This window comes from Morone saxatilis, unplaced genomic scaffold, assembly GCF_004916995.1.
Source record: "Morone saxatilis isolate NCDOM2014 unplaced genomic scaffold, NCSU_SB_2.0 Contig17, whole genome shotgun sequence".
In the NCBI taxonomy this organism is placed as follows: Eukaryota; Metazoa; Chordata; class Actinopteri; family Moronidae; genus Morone; species Morone saxatilis.
This window is the reverse complement of record NW_023339729.1, coordinates 4,956,798-4,972,546: the sequence shown is the minus strand read 5'-3', so window position 1 is coordinate 4,972,546 and position 15,749 is coordinate 4,956,798. Positions and strand designations below refer to the sequence as shown.

Here is a 15,749-nt window from a genome sequence, read left to right as displayed (position 1 = left end):
ATAATATACACATGATTTATAGTCTATACTGACATAAGCACTTTCACTCCCTTCAACCATGTTCTTTGACTTGGCACTTTTTGAAATTATGTACCACCATGTTTCCTCCTCCATACTAAATTTGCCCTTTCTTTCCACCCCTCCTGTCCAGTGAGTCAGTACACCAATGCATTTGCCTTCACCCAGCTGTGCAGTGTGCTGCTCGCTCCCATGAACGGTCTCATCATGGACAGACACAAGCGCAGGCCTCTGGCTCCAGGTTCGCTAGATTTTCTTCAAATTACACTGTGGAACAAAGCTGTTTACTTAACTAAATGATTTACAAGTCTGAATTGTTGTGTTTTTGTTACCTTAGAATGAGCCATTTGTATCCATAGGCATTGCGGGTCACCTTCTGTGGAGGCCACCATGTTGAACTGTTTCTACATTAGTCCAGAACGGACAAACCAAACACTGGCTTTAAAAGGACCATTTGTGTATTTCATGCATTCTGGGGCCACCATAGTTTCTCACTCATGGTTGGAAAGGGAGGGTGAAACGAGTGAATTGTAAACTGCAACTACACCGCTAGATGTCACTGGACCTTCGAGCTCTGCTAATAGAGAATAAAACCATTAACATTAAATCAAATAATGATAAAAATAAATTCTAACCTAAGGGGAGCCTGAGCCATGCTTTTGTTTTTGTATTTCTTAGGAGAAACCAAGAGGGAAGCAGACCTGCAGTCATCCTCTCTCGCCCTCTTCCTGACCTCCCTGCAGTGTTTCCTCTTCTGTGTGTGTTTCACCTGTCCCGTCCTCCCTCTACAGTACCTCACATTTGTCCTGCAGGTTGTCAACAGCTCCTTCTTTTATGGAGGACACCAAGCCTTCGTCAGCTTTGCGTACGTTCACACGTCCTTCTTAATTCCAACACACTTCAGACCAAATAATAACAACAAATTCAGTCAACAATATATATATATTATATATAACTGCTCTGCTGTGTCTTCATCTCTCTCCACTCCATCTCACCTCTAGCTTCCCAATGTCTCATTTCGGGAAGATGACAGGGATAGTGATGTCATTGTCAGCTCTGGTGCTGCTTCTCCAGTTTCCAATCCTACACCTCATCCAGCACCAGCTACACGGTGATCCGCTCTATGTAAGTGTCCAGAGGTTGTGTGATGAGCCTCACTTGAAGGAGGAGTCAGGTTAACCGGTTTAATAAGCAGTTTGTCTCTTTCACACCCCACCCACACCCCAACCTCCTCCATTTTTAATTTTCTGTTATTCTCACAGGTAAATGTGGGTGTCACCTTGGTGTCACTGCTCACCTTTATTCACCCGCTCCATGTCAGCCTCTACTGCAGAAAGCTGGCCAAACAGAGAAAGACCGAACAAGAAGTGAATGAATGAGGGTCTGCAAGATGTTGACTTTATCCAGTGTAACCAAGTCTAAAATTAAAAATGTGTATGATGCAAACGTAAAGAAGTAGTTTCTCTTTTTGGAAACCACAGTTGGGACCACACAAGGGTTTTTGCATGTTTAATTTATTACGAACCATGTACACTTCACATTGCAGCTGAATATTTTTTATGTATTTTATAATGTTTTATGTTGGATTTACTTCTTACTACTTCTTACCTCTTAGAGTTTACATTTTTGGAAATTACATAACATCAGGCAAAGAATGCATTATGACTCGGGACCATTGATGTATTGAGGAGAACTCTGCACTGGAATGTCAAGAAATGTGCAAAACAACTTGGTTGAGAAAGATCATCCACCACATTTTCTATTGACAAATGATCATTGCGTGGTAAAGCAGATGTAAGCCATTCCAATAGGTAAATATTACATTGTCAAATATAACGTAACTATTCACAACAATGAAAGCAAACACAAATCTGTGTCAGAGCATGGAGATTTCTTCTTGACCTTGGTGACAGTAGTTTTTTGCTCAATATGCAATAATATGGTATATCGTCCCATGCCTAATCTGTGAACATATTTTAAATGCAGGGTCCACTTACTTAGCTATTCCTGTGCATCCCATAGTCAATATAGCACATCGCTTTTGTTTTTTAAACACTTTTACATACATTTGTATTTAGTAGTAATTTAAATTGTTTTCAGGGACAGGGCAATATACCATATTACTTTTACCGCAGACAAGAATCTGTATGGTTTGAAAAAAAAAAATAGACACAAAAATTAATTTAATCACAATTAATACATTTTTGACCATAATGGCCAGCTATATTCACATATGTATCAATGACTTACAAATTAAAAGAAGTAGATTGTGTTTCTCAAGGTATCATGCAGGCCTAATATTGGCCTGTTTTACTTATGTTTACAAAAATTGGCGATTAAACAGCATCAGAATATATGTCTACATTGTTAGTTAATGTTGTGAGTTATCATTATTATTATTATTAAAGTCCCCCTCTGTTTTTATTCTTGTTCCTACAGTGTGATGTGCTGAATGATGTCTGTGCAGAGTTTGACACTATAGGATGTTTTCACATTCATCTGCTGAAAGTGGAACATTTCTCTGTACTCAATGGAAATCTGATTTTAAGGGGCGGGCCTACAGCATGTTGGTGACATCACAAACAATTTGGAAGTCAGTCGTGGTCCAGTATGCAACTATTAGAGTGTGATCCACCATTGCACATAGAAGGTGTGTGTGTAGTAGACTTTTGAAGGATTTTGATGTGGAAATTCTTCTTCTTTTTTTGCAGAAGAAACACATCAGACACACATTATTGTTCCAAGCTGATTATTTGTATATGTTGTAATACAGGTCTGGAGGAGATCTTTAATTTTTGTGTGTTTGCTTGCATTTTATTTACAGATTGTGCCTTAAATGACATAAGGGACATAAAGCACTATGGCCACATTGATATTGTGAACTAGCAATATTATGCAACCATAAAACTGTAAATGCTGGAGCCAAATAAAGCTCTTGTTTGTGTTGATTTTGCCTGTTGTGTTAAAGCTGCACATGCAATTACACGGAAGGGCTCAGTGGGAATTGTTTTCTATCTATTCTCCGATTCATGGAGGAGATGACAGCGTTGCCCTCCATCATAGAGAAACTGCTCGCTAGGGATCAAGCATTTGGTTTGGCTCTTAGGACAGTAAGTGCTGTGCTGTGCAAAACAGATAATAACCATATGCAATTGACAGTGACAGCATTTATTTGACCACACAGGGGCAGAGCATGTTAGAGGGGCAGGGACCCAAATTCATCAAAGGAGGTTTTTTTTAAATAATTTATATATATCTGGAATGACTAGGCCCACTTCTTCAACGCAGATAAAGGAATATTAAAAAGTACAAATTAATGATAATGAGGTTGGTTCAGACACTCAGACACTGTAAAAATAATGAAGAAAGTGATTGAAACTAAAAATATTTGAAAAAGTGTTTTTCTTTACTTCCTTTATTATTAGCTTGTTATTTCCTTTACTTTCTAACCCACTGATTCCCATATTGCTAGCAAAAGGTGTCAATGCTAAGGACAGCTAGTCAGCACATTTTGAACTGCTAAATAGTTCAAGCATAGATAGACCTTTTCACCAAATAGTTTCAAGCAATTCATGAATTTCAATTTGAAATGAAAATGATTATTTATTTATTTAAAAAAGACACCTCAAAGGGCAAATGGCAGGTGATCAAGTCTCCTTTGTGGTCTATCTGTGCACCACCACACCTCCATCCCTTTATTCTGACACAATAGTTTAGCAGGAATATGCAGCACCATACTCTGATCACTTAATGTTATTTTACCTTTTGATCAGTACATTTTTGATTATTTGCCTTAAATGGTTTTACTTTTTTTAATTGCTGAGTGTTTTTTTGCAGGAAACAATGGAGCAGGACCACAGCTGCAGGCCGATCAGATAAAGAGCAATACAGAATGGAGGAGCAGGATGAGGTGTACCCATTCAGTGTAGTCTTCAGACTAGAAAGGAATAAACTGTGGCTAATTCAGGCAGATACACTGCCTAAAGACATCATGAGGGCGAAACTACACAATAAATTATCACTTTTCCAGCTGTCATTTTGGGCTGTGAACAAGACTAATCCGCACCATCACAGCTCAAATGTCTTGTGACACGAGTTGTTCTTGACCTCAAGCCTACTTTTGTGTACTAAAAAAGGCTTAGTGCAAACCATTTCTTCTACTTTTGTGACAAATGCTTTGTTTTGGGGAGAGAACATGATTATGGAGTTATTTGTATTGACCAACAACCCTGTTATTATGGGTCCAAGAGCTGGCAGCCCCATGTGCTAAGGGGGTGGGTCCTCGCTGCAGTGGCCCTTTTCTGTCTGTCATCCCCTCTCTCTCTCCCCCCCTTTCCTCTAACTCTACAGTTGTCACTGTCGATTAAAGCCAATAAAAAAGTTTTTTTTTGTGTTTGTGCAGCAAAAACTGTAGGCGAGGGGTTTCCAATTCCATCCACTACTCAGGCACATAATATGACACTAATTGACCTTAAGGGGGCACTGCAATCACATTTACATTTTCTCAGGCTTGGCCTTCAGTCAAAATTCTTTCATCACTTGCCACATTTTTTAAAATCCTATTTTCAGAAACTGCTGCGCCAATCATCCCCAAAACTGAGTCATCACGGACTTAGCTGAAATTTCAGTGTGTCAACTGTTTTAAAATTAGTTTTACAAGCCAATCAACTGTTATCAAAATAGGTAATTTTCAGAAATGTGCTTGAATCTGTATTATAACCGATATAGTTCTAATGTGATTAAAACCATCTGATGTACTGTTTTGTTGTGTGCCACAGGAAAGTATTTTAAAGTTGGCAGACTGAAAGTTTGAACCAGTTACTGTCAAATGTGAGTGAGCTCCTGAAGGACAACCAGAGCTGAAAGGTTAATGTACATTATTATTGATAAACTAACATGGCCATGTCAGTAATGATCATTATAATGACTTTGATGACTTTTGCTTCTGCTGTTGTTTTGAGTAACTCTTCCTATACACTCACCCACCTGAGAACAGGTCCTCAAAGTCAGGATGCAGAGCTCGCAGTTCTGCAGTGAACCTCCAGAGGACAGCAAAGATCTAAACACAGACTACAGGCAGTCTGTATTTCCCCAAACAAAATTAATTGTTCTGGGATTTCATAGTAAAAGTGAAGCAGAAAGTCCAGACCACCAGACCCCAAGTGGAGATTTAAATCTGGGCTTTCAGCTCCAAGAAGGGACTCTGTGTCAGATGTACACCGACTGTGGAGAGTTTCCTGTGGGCAGCACTCTGCCTGACACCCCAGCACTCACATATTTCAGCAGCTTACATCCATCAGAAAACCAGTCCACATCAAGGACACTTGACATCCCTAATTTATCACTCAATAGACAGCACACTGCAGACAGACACACCCAGGCACCAAAGAAACCTTGTTAAAGTTGAAGTAGAAGCTGCAATATGGCAGCTTTCGGGCCTGATGGAACAACTGGGCATTTCAAGTACATAAGTGACTACGGTAGGAAGAGGGTTCCCTTTCTTGAGCATGATGAAATGCCACAGGCTCACACACACAGGGGAGAGGACTCAGTTCTGTGGACAGAGTGGGATGAGCTTCATCAGATGGAGCCACCTGATGTGTGGCTGCGTGTTCTCTTGCAGGGCACATGTCAACGCACACATGAAGACCCACTACAGGTGATAACACTGTAGGAGATTTCTGTGTTTACATGTGGCCATAGGCATCAGAGTGTATGTATCATCATGCATGTCTCAATGAATGGCTCTGTGCTGTGTTTAAGCTCTTTAAAGTTTCATCAATCAATATTTTATATATATTCTCTTTTTATATGGTATGGCTATGGTATGAATATTACCTGTGGACAGAGCCCTCCTATCTGCTAAGCTATAAGCTAACGATCTGAAAGCAGTAGATTCATATCTGGCATACAGATATGAGAGTGGTATCCAACTCCTGGCAAAAAGTAAAGTATTTCTCAAAATGTTCAACTATCTTTTTAAGCCTCTGAAAAAAGTAGAACAGGTACTGTCATAGTTAAAGCTGCAGTGCTCAATATTTGGCCACTAGGGGGCAGAATAAGTTCTCACAGCCATATAAAGTGGTTTTGGTTAACAGTTGGCAAACAGTTGCATCCTGCAGACTCAGAGCAATATTCATCATATTTCTGGCCACCTGAATTATTGATGTATTATGTTATTGATGGAGCTTTAAACGATAATTTTAATTTTAATAAGATTCTGATCATTGGCTTTTTTCAGCATTTGATTTTATTACTGGAAATTTAGTAATAAATGAACATCAAAACAAGAATGAGAAATAACGATTACATTGTTTTATAAGAGACTGCCTTCTTCGATGTATGTATGCCTTTTTTATGCCATGGTGATTCCCAGTTCTCCTGAATATGTACATAAATCACAGGGTAGCTAATATGTGTTATAATGAGTCACTGACTGAATGAGCAATGGAAGCATGTCCAAATGTGTCAATTGTCAAGTAATTATTCAAGTAAATCTGGCCATGAGAGCTTTACAGTAAATATTCTAATCATGTGAGTCATTTATTTCTCCAACAGATTGATTACAGTATTTCCACATAAATGAGTCCATACAGTGTACTGTGACAGCAGTTTGTGATGCCATCATCCTTATAAAGACGCTAAAGAAGCATCAGAGAACCATAATATTCCTGCAGATGCCACCACGTGTCTTTTGGCATCATTAGTGAGTCTGTAATGTATTTATAGTTAAGTATATTTTATCTCCAGGCCTCAGGGGCTTAATTAAAATGGTATCATCATGCGGGGCGAATAATAGAAAATCCATTAAGATTAGCCTGTAATTCACAATTAAACTGTTAATGAGAGATACTGCGTACTATAAAGAGCCATATGTTGATGTGGTTTCCCGCCCTGGGTCCACCTGTTGCGACTACAACTGGATCTCAGACAGACTGAGACAGTGAGGCAGCTCTGTGCGTTAGATACACAACCTGCGGCTCGGTGCGAGGTGCATCACGGTCCTGCGTCCCCCTGCACCAAAGGACTGTAACGGATGTTTGAAGCAACTGGAAATCAAAAGGTAGAAATAATAACTTGTTATAAAATGTTAAAGATACAGGCATACAGCGGGGGTTGGCTGAACGATGCGCGTTTTGAGGTGAGTTGATGTAACGTCTCTCCACGCAGAGAACTAGACACTGTGTGGGTGTTGTACTCATATTAACGATATTAAATGTCCATTCATGTTGTGTTTCATGAAGAATGACAATAAACCATGTGCCGTTCACGCTATAAAGGTCTAATTTCTTGCGGGTTTGTGTCCATGTTGTGCCATGTGCATAGATTAAGTGAACTAATCTGGATTACAGTCTGCACCGCCTGGCCACAGCGCCGTGTCCTCATGCTGCAATGAGAGCTGGACATGAGACACAGAAAGCCATAGGGACATCAGATGTTTTAGTTTATGCGAAGTTTGTATTATTTATACACTGTGCACAAATAAGGAAGAAGAATTACGGTCATAATTCAAGGAGCAAAATTTAAAAATACAATATTTCCCTTAAAGTACACTTAATTTAAGTACAATGTACTGTTGTGTTGTTACTTCCCACCACTGCCTACACAAGTGGCTTCATAAATTCAGAAATGATCAAGACTGGTGTTAAAACTGCCCTCTCCAGCAGAGCAGCACATGATAAAGTAACTGCTTATCATTTACTGTTTCAGGGTTATCTATCTCCAATGGGTCTTTGCTGTGGTCTCTGAAATATCAAGGACTTATTCACGACCATCTTCACAGCTGAAACTCATAAAACTGTCCATTTACACCACGCTGAGTACAATATTTATTGTTTGTCATTGTATTTAATCCGTTGACAATGCTTCACTAATACTGTTCAGTCCTGGCTCATCTGTTCCGTAGGCGTGGAACAATATGTGGCATCATATTGTACTGCTTTGGCTGTAACTGAACTCTCTCTTAGTAACACCTGTTTGGTTTTTGTTCTGTATCTTAGAAACTTTAATCCAGCAAAGACCTTTACTGCCATGCACTTGCTGAAGGGAAATCAGAAGCAAAATTAGAGGAACAGTAAACCAAAGAGACCAGGAGAGACAGCAACACCTTCCTCTGAGGACTAAACCCGTACCGGAAGTAAACCTGTTGGCGACCTGGAGAAGGGGAGTGCAGCATGCAGGGGTACGAGGTTGGTACCAGGCTGCGCTACAGGCTGACTCTGGCCTCGGGGATGCTGGAGTGTCTGTGCTTTGCTGGTGTGGTCTTTGGGTTCGCCTCTCTGGTGTTTGTGCTGAAAGAGGATGGCTACTTCAGTCAGCTGTGTGTCAGCGTCCCAGATGCCAGCGGCAACCTGACCAGTGCAGGTGAGCAACTCTGGGGTACAAGAGGTGATGATGTTGCTGGGACGCTCATATGAGAGACATCAGTTGTTTCTTTAAATTAGCTGCTCTTTTAAAAGGCAAACATAGAAGTCAAAAGAGAAGATTCCCCTGAGAAAATGTGTGAGCTCTATGAAAACAGTTGGCACTAAGAAAAAAGCTTTAAACAATGGTACCACTTGATTATCAATACCTAATGTTAACAAAATATAGGCACACATGTCTTCAAACTGAAGCAAGAATGTACAAATACATTAAAAATATAAAAATATTTTTAGCCACTTGGGAGCAAAAGTACTTCAGAACATAATGGGCGGACTCACTGAGAATGATTTGTCAATCACAAGGTAGCCACACCCTAATGCATACCCTGGTTTATCATCTATTTTACTCTAAATTAGACCATAGTTTACTAAATGAACACCATAATGTATTGAAGAAGACTTGGAACTAGCAATTGAGACCATAAACTCATTAGGAAACTATTAACTGAGCTAATAAATCAAGTGAGAAGTCTCCATTAAACTTAATACTATTGGATTTCTTGTTTTGCAGCTTAAGGAGCTCCTCCTGCTGAGCATTAGAAAGGATGCAGCTTTAAGACACTTCTGCATTGGCTTCACTTCACAGACTCAGAAGCTCTGTCCAATATATATACTTTCAATGGTGCTGGCAAATAACACAGAGCAACATTATCGTTTCAGTGTCCACCACCTCCTCACTGAACATCTCTGTCTTTAGCTACTAGATGTCGTCTACGGGTTCGTCACAAGGGACCCCTTTCATGATACACAAAGTAAATTATTGTGGTTATAATAATAATAAATAACCTATACCATAAAGAGCATGAGTGTAAAAATAGTGTTGCAGAATACTAACGGAGCAAGCTGAAGGAAAACTGTCCCTTTTGAGGTTTTCACTTCAATGTGCCACAGCTGTATGGACAAAGACCAGGCATTTATATGCCATTGGTAAAATGTGTAGTGATGTTCTCATCAGTTCAGGTACAGTTTTCTCAATATCCCAAAATGCCCCAAGCTTTCTCTCTGTCTCAGACTGTAGTCGACAGGATGAGCAGTTCTCTCTGGTCTTCACCATCGCCTCGTTCCTCAACAACTTCCTGACTCTAGTCAATGGCTACCTGTTTGATCGATTTGGTACCATGGTGACGAGGCTGCTGGGAATGTAAGTTCATCTAATTTTATAAAATAAAGAAGGCTGCAGTTGAAAACCCTGTCAGCACCAGTTTTTGTTGTCATAATGACAGTTTGTTTGTCCAAGTTATAGTTGACTGATAAAAAATGACCACCAGCTTTTCATTCATATTTTCCTTGTGATAGCATAATGAAACAAAAGCTTAAGAAGTTCAGTAAGCAAAACTAGTGGCTAAAGGTTTATTCCATGCATGATACCCATACAGGATCCATGAGCTCAAATGTATATTTCAGTTTGCAGGTCAGTTATTGCTACAGTTTACAGTTATGATGAAGGGGGATCAGTAAGGGTTATAGAGATAAAGGTAGGGAGTGTCTAACAGAGGCAGAGAGATTACACTTAAGCAGAGCCTGCCTCCTTTGACCCAAGACCCTATCTTATCTTCGTATTTGCAGAGTCATTATCATCACTATAATATTTACAACTATGTACCCTTTTCAAGACAAGTTGAACAAAACATGGCAAGCCTAGTTCAGTCACAGGATAGATAGAGACCCTTCTTGTCAGAAACTCAACACTTTGACCGCAGACTGAAAAAACACAACAGACTGTGTTTTTAAAAATCGACCTCCTTATTTATTAAATAGGTGAAGTTGAAGCAGCTCACAGAATGCATCATAATTATTTCACCTGTAGCCAGTTAGATTTTCCACCAAAATATAATAAATTTGAGTTTATAGTGTTCTTACAATTTACATTGTATTTATTATGTGTGAAGTATGAAAATACCTCTAAACTTTCTATTGTGTCTGAGTGTGTGTATGCTGTGGTGGATAAATGACACTGTGAGACACTGATGTAGCTGCTCTTAATTCAGTTATATTTCTCTCTCAAGATGTTTGTATACGACTGGAACCCTTCTTGTGGCCTTCTCCAGTGCAGGTGGGCGCACGCACATTCATAACATGCATAATGTTAGAGTAACTGGGCAACATAACTAATGTAGTTTACATCAGGGGAAGGAAATGTCATAATACCTATTTCATACCACTTGTTTCTTCCTGCCACAGTCCTTCACGGTGGGAAATGGCAGACATGCTATTCTCCGTACAATTTTAGCCCACCTTGTTCCTATGGTGGCTATTAAAATATACATGAATATTCTTTCTAGTTAGTTGGTTTATATTGTGTGTGAACACATATCATATAGATCTGCCCCCGGTAACTGAATTATTTCCAATAACCAGTACCAGATTCTATTTCTCACATTTCTAACAAAGCAAATTTCATGAAAATCGGTTCAGAATTAAGCAAGTTACAATCAATTTTGTAGTGAAGTCTTCATCTCTCAGTATTGTTAACTAGCTGATATTGACCTCCCCAATATGGCACGCAGACACACGTCAAATCGAGAATGCAGCATCTATGTTTCTAAATCTATGGTCTGGACCATTAAACATTATAAAATAAAAGGAATATCTTATTGCCACAGAACTAAACAAGTGCAGCTTTCTTGCTAGACTAAACACTGGTTGGGTGCTTCAATAGCCAACTTTCCTGCTGTTCTAGAGACTCTGTGACTCTGGACTCTAACACTAAGTGGGAACTGTTGGGTCTCTGTAAATATATGTTATAAGAGTTTGGTATAGACCTGACTCTATTTGAAAAGTGTCCTGAGATAATAAGAATTGGCGCTATACAAATAAAATTGAATTGAATTGAATTGAATTGGTCAAAGTGAAGGGGATGGGTATAAGTTTAGAATCATGTGATAATCAATGGAGTAATTTCTAAAATTACAAAATTACAAATTACAAAAGTTTGTCTTTCTCTGTCATGTAGTGTTTTCAGAGCTGCTTTTTCCTGCCTTGTCCTGCATCGCTGTGGGGGGAATTCTGCTCCTTCTGACTAACATGCAGGTGAATTCTGATAATATCTCTACAAATATCTTAGAATAGAAACATACTGTGTGTCCTAATATTTCTCACACCTTTCAACTCTCCAATAACTCATAACTATAAATTTTGTTTTGCTGAATTGTGTCTCTGTGTGTCGGGAAGGTGGGCAACCTGTTTGCGGCTCATCGCTCCACCATCATCACCCTCTACAATGGTGCCTTTGACTCCTCTTCTGCTGTGTTTCTCATCATCAAGGTAAAGGAGTGCAGCCATGTCAGTGGAGCCATTACAATGCTAGAATCTGGCAGCATCTGAAATTACTAGATAGCGAACAGCTCTCGAATAGACAATGCTAATATAAGGTTTTCCTAGGTCTTCTATTAAGTGCACTAGTTTTTTTCTTAAAACAGCAAAAAAACATTGATTCTGGTCTTTTTTTTTTTTTTTACATCAAATCCAGTTTGATTTGAATGCAATTGAAGTACACCATTTGAGGTCTGTGCTTATTTGACATACTGTACAGTACATGTATGCTCTCTGTTCTTTTATTTGAACATCAACTTCTACAAAAAGTTTTGTAAAAAAGTTTAACCGAGACGCTTTCCTCTGCTTTCCAGGTCCTCTACGAACAGGGAATCTGTCTCCGCTCCTCCTTCCTTGTTTTGTCTTTCTGCAGCATCATACATCTGCTGAGGACCTTCCTGCTGATGCCCAGAAGACACATCCCCTACCCTCTGCCACAATACTACACCTACGGGTGAGAACAATCACTTCTCTTTGAAGCAGCTACTGTATTAAGTCATGTAGATCATCTCCAGGGATTAGACATGACATCCACTTTTCCCAACCTACAGAGTGAATTGCAGCCAGGCCAACACTTACAACGTGGAGCAGTTGGAGAGGATGAGGGATGGTGCAATGACAGATTCACAGCAGTCCGGTGGGAGGGACAATGTGCCACCAGCACCTGAGGACGGGACAGAGGCCCAAGACTCAGGAAAAGGTACTTATCCTCAATGTTGCCATCACCTCTATGTTCACATTCACATTGTATGGCATTCAAAACTAAACATAGTTTTTCTCCCTATGCAGAAAGAACAGAGAAACAAGATCATATGACCAGTAACCTTGTGTAGTATTTTCATCCTTATCTCCATTGTTTTCCACTCTAAAACACACATATACTGTACAGCAGAGAGCAGTCTTCATCTGTTATAAATGTCTGTTCTGTGTGTTTTTACGACCAGAGGTATAGAAGCAGATTGACAAACTATATGACCTTTAAACTTTTTTTGACGATTTAACGACTGATTAATCAACTAATCGTTGAAGCTCTAATGGACATTTTGTGCTTATTTTCGGAGCTCTGAAAAGGTTCTGGGCTACTGTAGAAACATGGTGGTTTAACAAGCGGTGACTATAGATAAAAACAGCTCGATTCTTATTTTCAGGTGATTGTACACTAATGAAAACATACCTACGAGTATTATATTCCATTTCTGCCTTTCAGATCCTCCTGAATGTTACACACTGGACCTTTAAAGCACCTTTGCAGTACCTGGACTTGCTTTCATTTTCCCACAATGTTCATGTCAGATTTCATGTAAATTTTCATGTGTTTAGAGGCAAGTTTCAGGAGCTGTGTGCTGTCCTGGTTCTTCCTGTGGCATATATTGTGGTTGTCCATAATGCAGCTGAGGCACTATCTCTTCATTGGCACACTCAACCCCATGCTAAACCGGCTGGCCAACAATGACCCCAACCTGGGTAACTCATCATAAAAACCACTGACCCTTTGTCACACACATATTAACTGTCTGGGATTTAAAGTGTTCTCCTTACTCTCTTAATGACTTCTCATCATCACCCTCCAACCCCAACTCCTGCTTTTTTCTTCTATTCTTTTTCTGTCCTTATCTCAGTGAGTCAGTACACCAATGCTTTTGCCATGACCCAGCTGTGTGGAGTGCTGTGTGCTCCCTGGAATGGACTCCTCATGGACAGACACAAGGGGAAGCCTCTGGCTCCAGGTGAATAAATGACTGCTGTTATAACTGAATGTGTTTTCGCAACAGAGCATTGTTACTCATTACTTGTTAACCATTTTTCCTCCTGTAGGAGAAACAGAGCAGGAGGCAGACCTGCGCTCCTCCACTTTGTCTCTGTTCCTGACCTCGCTGCAGTGCCTGCTGTTCTCTGTGTGTGCCTCCGTTCCTTTCCTCCCACTGCAGTACCTCACCTTTGTTCTACAAGTCCTCAATCGCTCTTTCCTCTATGGGGGAAATGCAGCGTTCATTAGTATTGCGTGAGTAGCTATCGTATTCACACACACAGGAGATTGAAAAAATTAAAGAAACACCTTACAACAGAATAGACAGATCTGATGTTGACATCATTCAGTATGTCACCATGATGTTCCGAACATTACATTTTTCAGTGTTTGGGTCTGTTGCAGGTCTGGCAGCAACTATCTGGTCTTTTTGCACCTCTTAAAGTTGTGCTGCTACTTGACGATGTACTTATATATACATTTTAATTTTTCAACCAGTTTCACACCAGATACACCCATCATACAATTTCTGCGGATTCCCTATCCTCTATGAAGAGCTGAGGTACATTACTCTGGGAATTCAAAGGTGCACTAAATTAACTTCTCCATTTTTCATTATGGTTAAAGAAGAAGTCTCTCTCCAGTCAAATGGTTAGGCAGTCAGTCCTGGTCCAGTATCAACTTGTACAGTGTGATGTAGAAACTTGAAACCAGCAGTGCACATCCACTGAGAATGGACTTTTTTATCTGCCTCCCACAACTCTCTCACCTTTATGAAAGTGCAATCCTAAATTGCTGGAGTTTCAAATAGATTCTACTTGAATTGAAGATATATCATTAGCTGCAAAAAATGTAATGTGGTAAGGGAGGAAGTGTCAAAACCTGATAATAGATGCCAAATAGAGAAATAACGCATTGTCAAAGAGCATCAGTGGTCAGACTATTAATAGACATAGTCATAGCAATACCTGTGAACATGTCTCTCTTTCTCTCAGTTTTCCAGCCTGTCACTTTGGGAAGCTGTACGGCTTGGTGATGTCCATGTCTGCAGTTGTCTCTCTGCTGCAGTACCCCTGCTTCGCCCTGGTCAAAGGAGCTCTGGATGGAGACCCCTTCTTTGTAAGTGCTCAAGGAAGCTTAAGAATTAGAAAAAGAACCGCTGGGTGACTAGCAAAGGGCATGTGAATACATTAATAATGGTCGGTGAATTAATGTCAGAATGTGCTGTACAGAATAGTGTGATACTGTCACTTCGGACAAATGGAAAACTGTTGTTTTGATGTGTTACAGGTGGACATTGCTCTGACTCTCCTCACTCTGCTGGTGTTTATCCATCCTGCCTATGTCTTCTTCCACTGCAGGAGGATAGCTCGCTACAGAGAGGACAACACCCAGACTGAGGTCACTAATGGCTCCAAAATGGCTGAAGCCAAGTTATAGTTAAAGGGATAAATAAGGGTTTTAGGTGTGTTCTGTCTAGAAGTTTTACTTTTCAGGTTGTTAAATGATTTTCTTTGAGAAAAAGGAAGCATCTTCTCACTTGCCTGTCTGCTCCTGTTCAGAATTTCTTGAAAATAGATACAGTAAAGTATTTTGGATACCTTTTTTTAATCTAAGTGCACTGATATTATTTCAAATGTTTTTAATGTTTGTGTGAATGGATACATACTTTTTTTTGTTTTATGTAAACTGAAATGTATTAATAGTTTAATAAAATAGTTGAATGTAAATGTTTTATTGACTGGCTTAAATTATATTTGAGTGCTTTACTCAGATTTTTAAGCTATAATATGCTGTGCACTGTATGTCCACATGTATTTATATTAACATCAGTACACAATGTAGAACACACTACTGTACTGTGTGTTATGTTTATAAGTGTATTATTCATGATTAAATTAGCATAATTAGCTCCATTGGTAATATATTTTATTTAAAAAAGTATGTGACAGGCATATTTACATAACAGTAAGACATCAAAAACAAAAAAAACATTTATTCTGCATGTACATGAATACAAACATCACAGTCTAAGACAATACAGACATTATGCTAATAAGCTTCATCCACTGTAGTACTGTAGTTCCATTAATAATCTACTGACAAAAAAGCAGCATTAAGTACTCTAATAACCGGTCTTTGGAGTTTTCTTTCACAATGTAATGATTCATAACCAGTGCTCGGATAGTTACTCAACATTTTTTTTTACATATTACTGATTATTCTTTTAAAAAGTAATCTAATTACTT

At 39.3% G+C, this 15,749-nt stretch overlaps 2 protein-coding genes across 2 annotated transcripts in view; both read left to right on the top strand.

The window, feature by feature from the left end:
• The window catches only part of LOC118326429 (solute carrier family 43 member 3-like), a 7,331-nt gene extending 4,397 nt beyond the window's left edge, over positions 1-2,934 (top strand). Inside the window, exons 10-13 of the mRNA XM_035659420.1 lie at positions 152-259; positions 697-883; positions 1,020-1,143; positions 1,281-2,934. Coding sequence (XP_035515313.1) covers positions 152-259; positions 697-883; positions 1,020-1,143; positions 1,281-1,397 — 536 coding nt within the window. The 3' untranslated portion in view covers positions 1,398-2,934. The remainder of the gene's footprint in view (positions 1-151; positions 260-696; positions 884-1,019; positions 1,144-1,280) is intronic.
• Positions 2,935-8,026: 5,092 nt separating this feature from the next.
• On the top strand, positions 8,027-15,150 carry LOC118327283 (solute carrier family 43 member 3-like). The gene is made up of 12 exons (XM_035660587.1): positions 8,027-8,382; positions 9,453-9,582; positions 10,448-10,494; positions 11,395-11,471; positions 11,613-11,705; positions 12,068-12,207; positions 12,305-12,453; positions 13,074-13,217; positions 13,373-13,480; positions 13,569-13,755; positions 14,496-14,619; positions 14,791-15,150. The coding sequence occupies exons 1-12, from the start codon at positions 8,193-8,195 to the stop codon at positions 14,938-14,940; spliced, it is 1,539 nt and encodes a 512-aa protein (XP_035516480.1). The 5' UTR covers positions 8,027-8,192; the 3' UTR covers positions 14,941-15,150.
• Positions 15,151-15,749: the final 599 nt, after the last annotated feature.

Coding starts and splice junctions, on each gene's coding strand:
- LOC118327283 (XM_035660587.1), top strand. CDS start 8,193: ATGCAGGGGTACGAGGTTGGTACCAGGCTGCGCTACAGGCTGACTCTG. Junction 11,706..12,067: donor CTGTGTTTCTCATCATCAAG/GTAAAGGAGTGC, acceptor TCTGCTTTCCAG/GTCCTCTACGAACAGGGAAT. Junction 12,208..12,304: donor CCACAATACTACACCTACGG/GTGAGAACAATC, acceptor CCCAACCTACAG/AGTGAATTGCAGCCAGGCCA.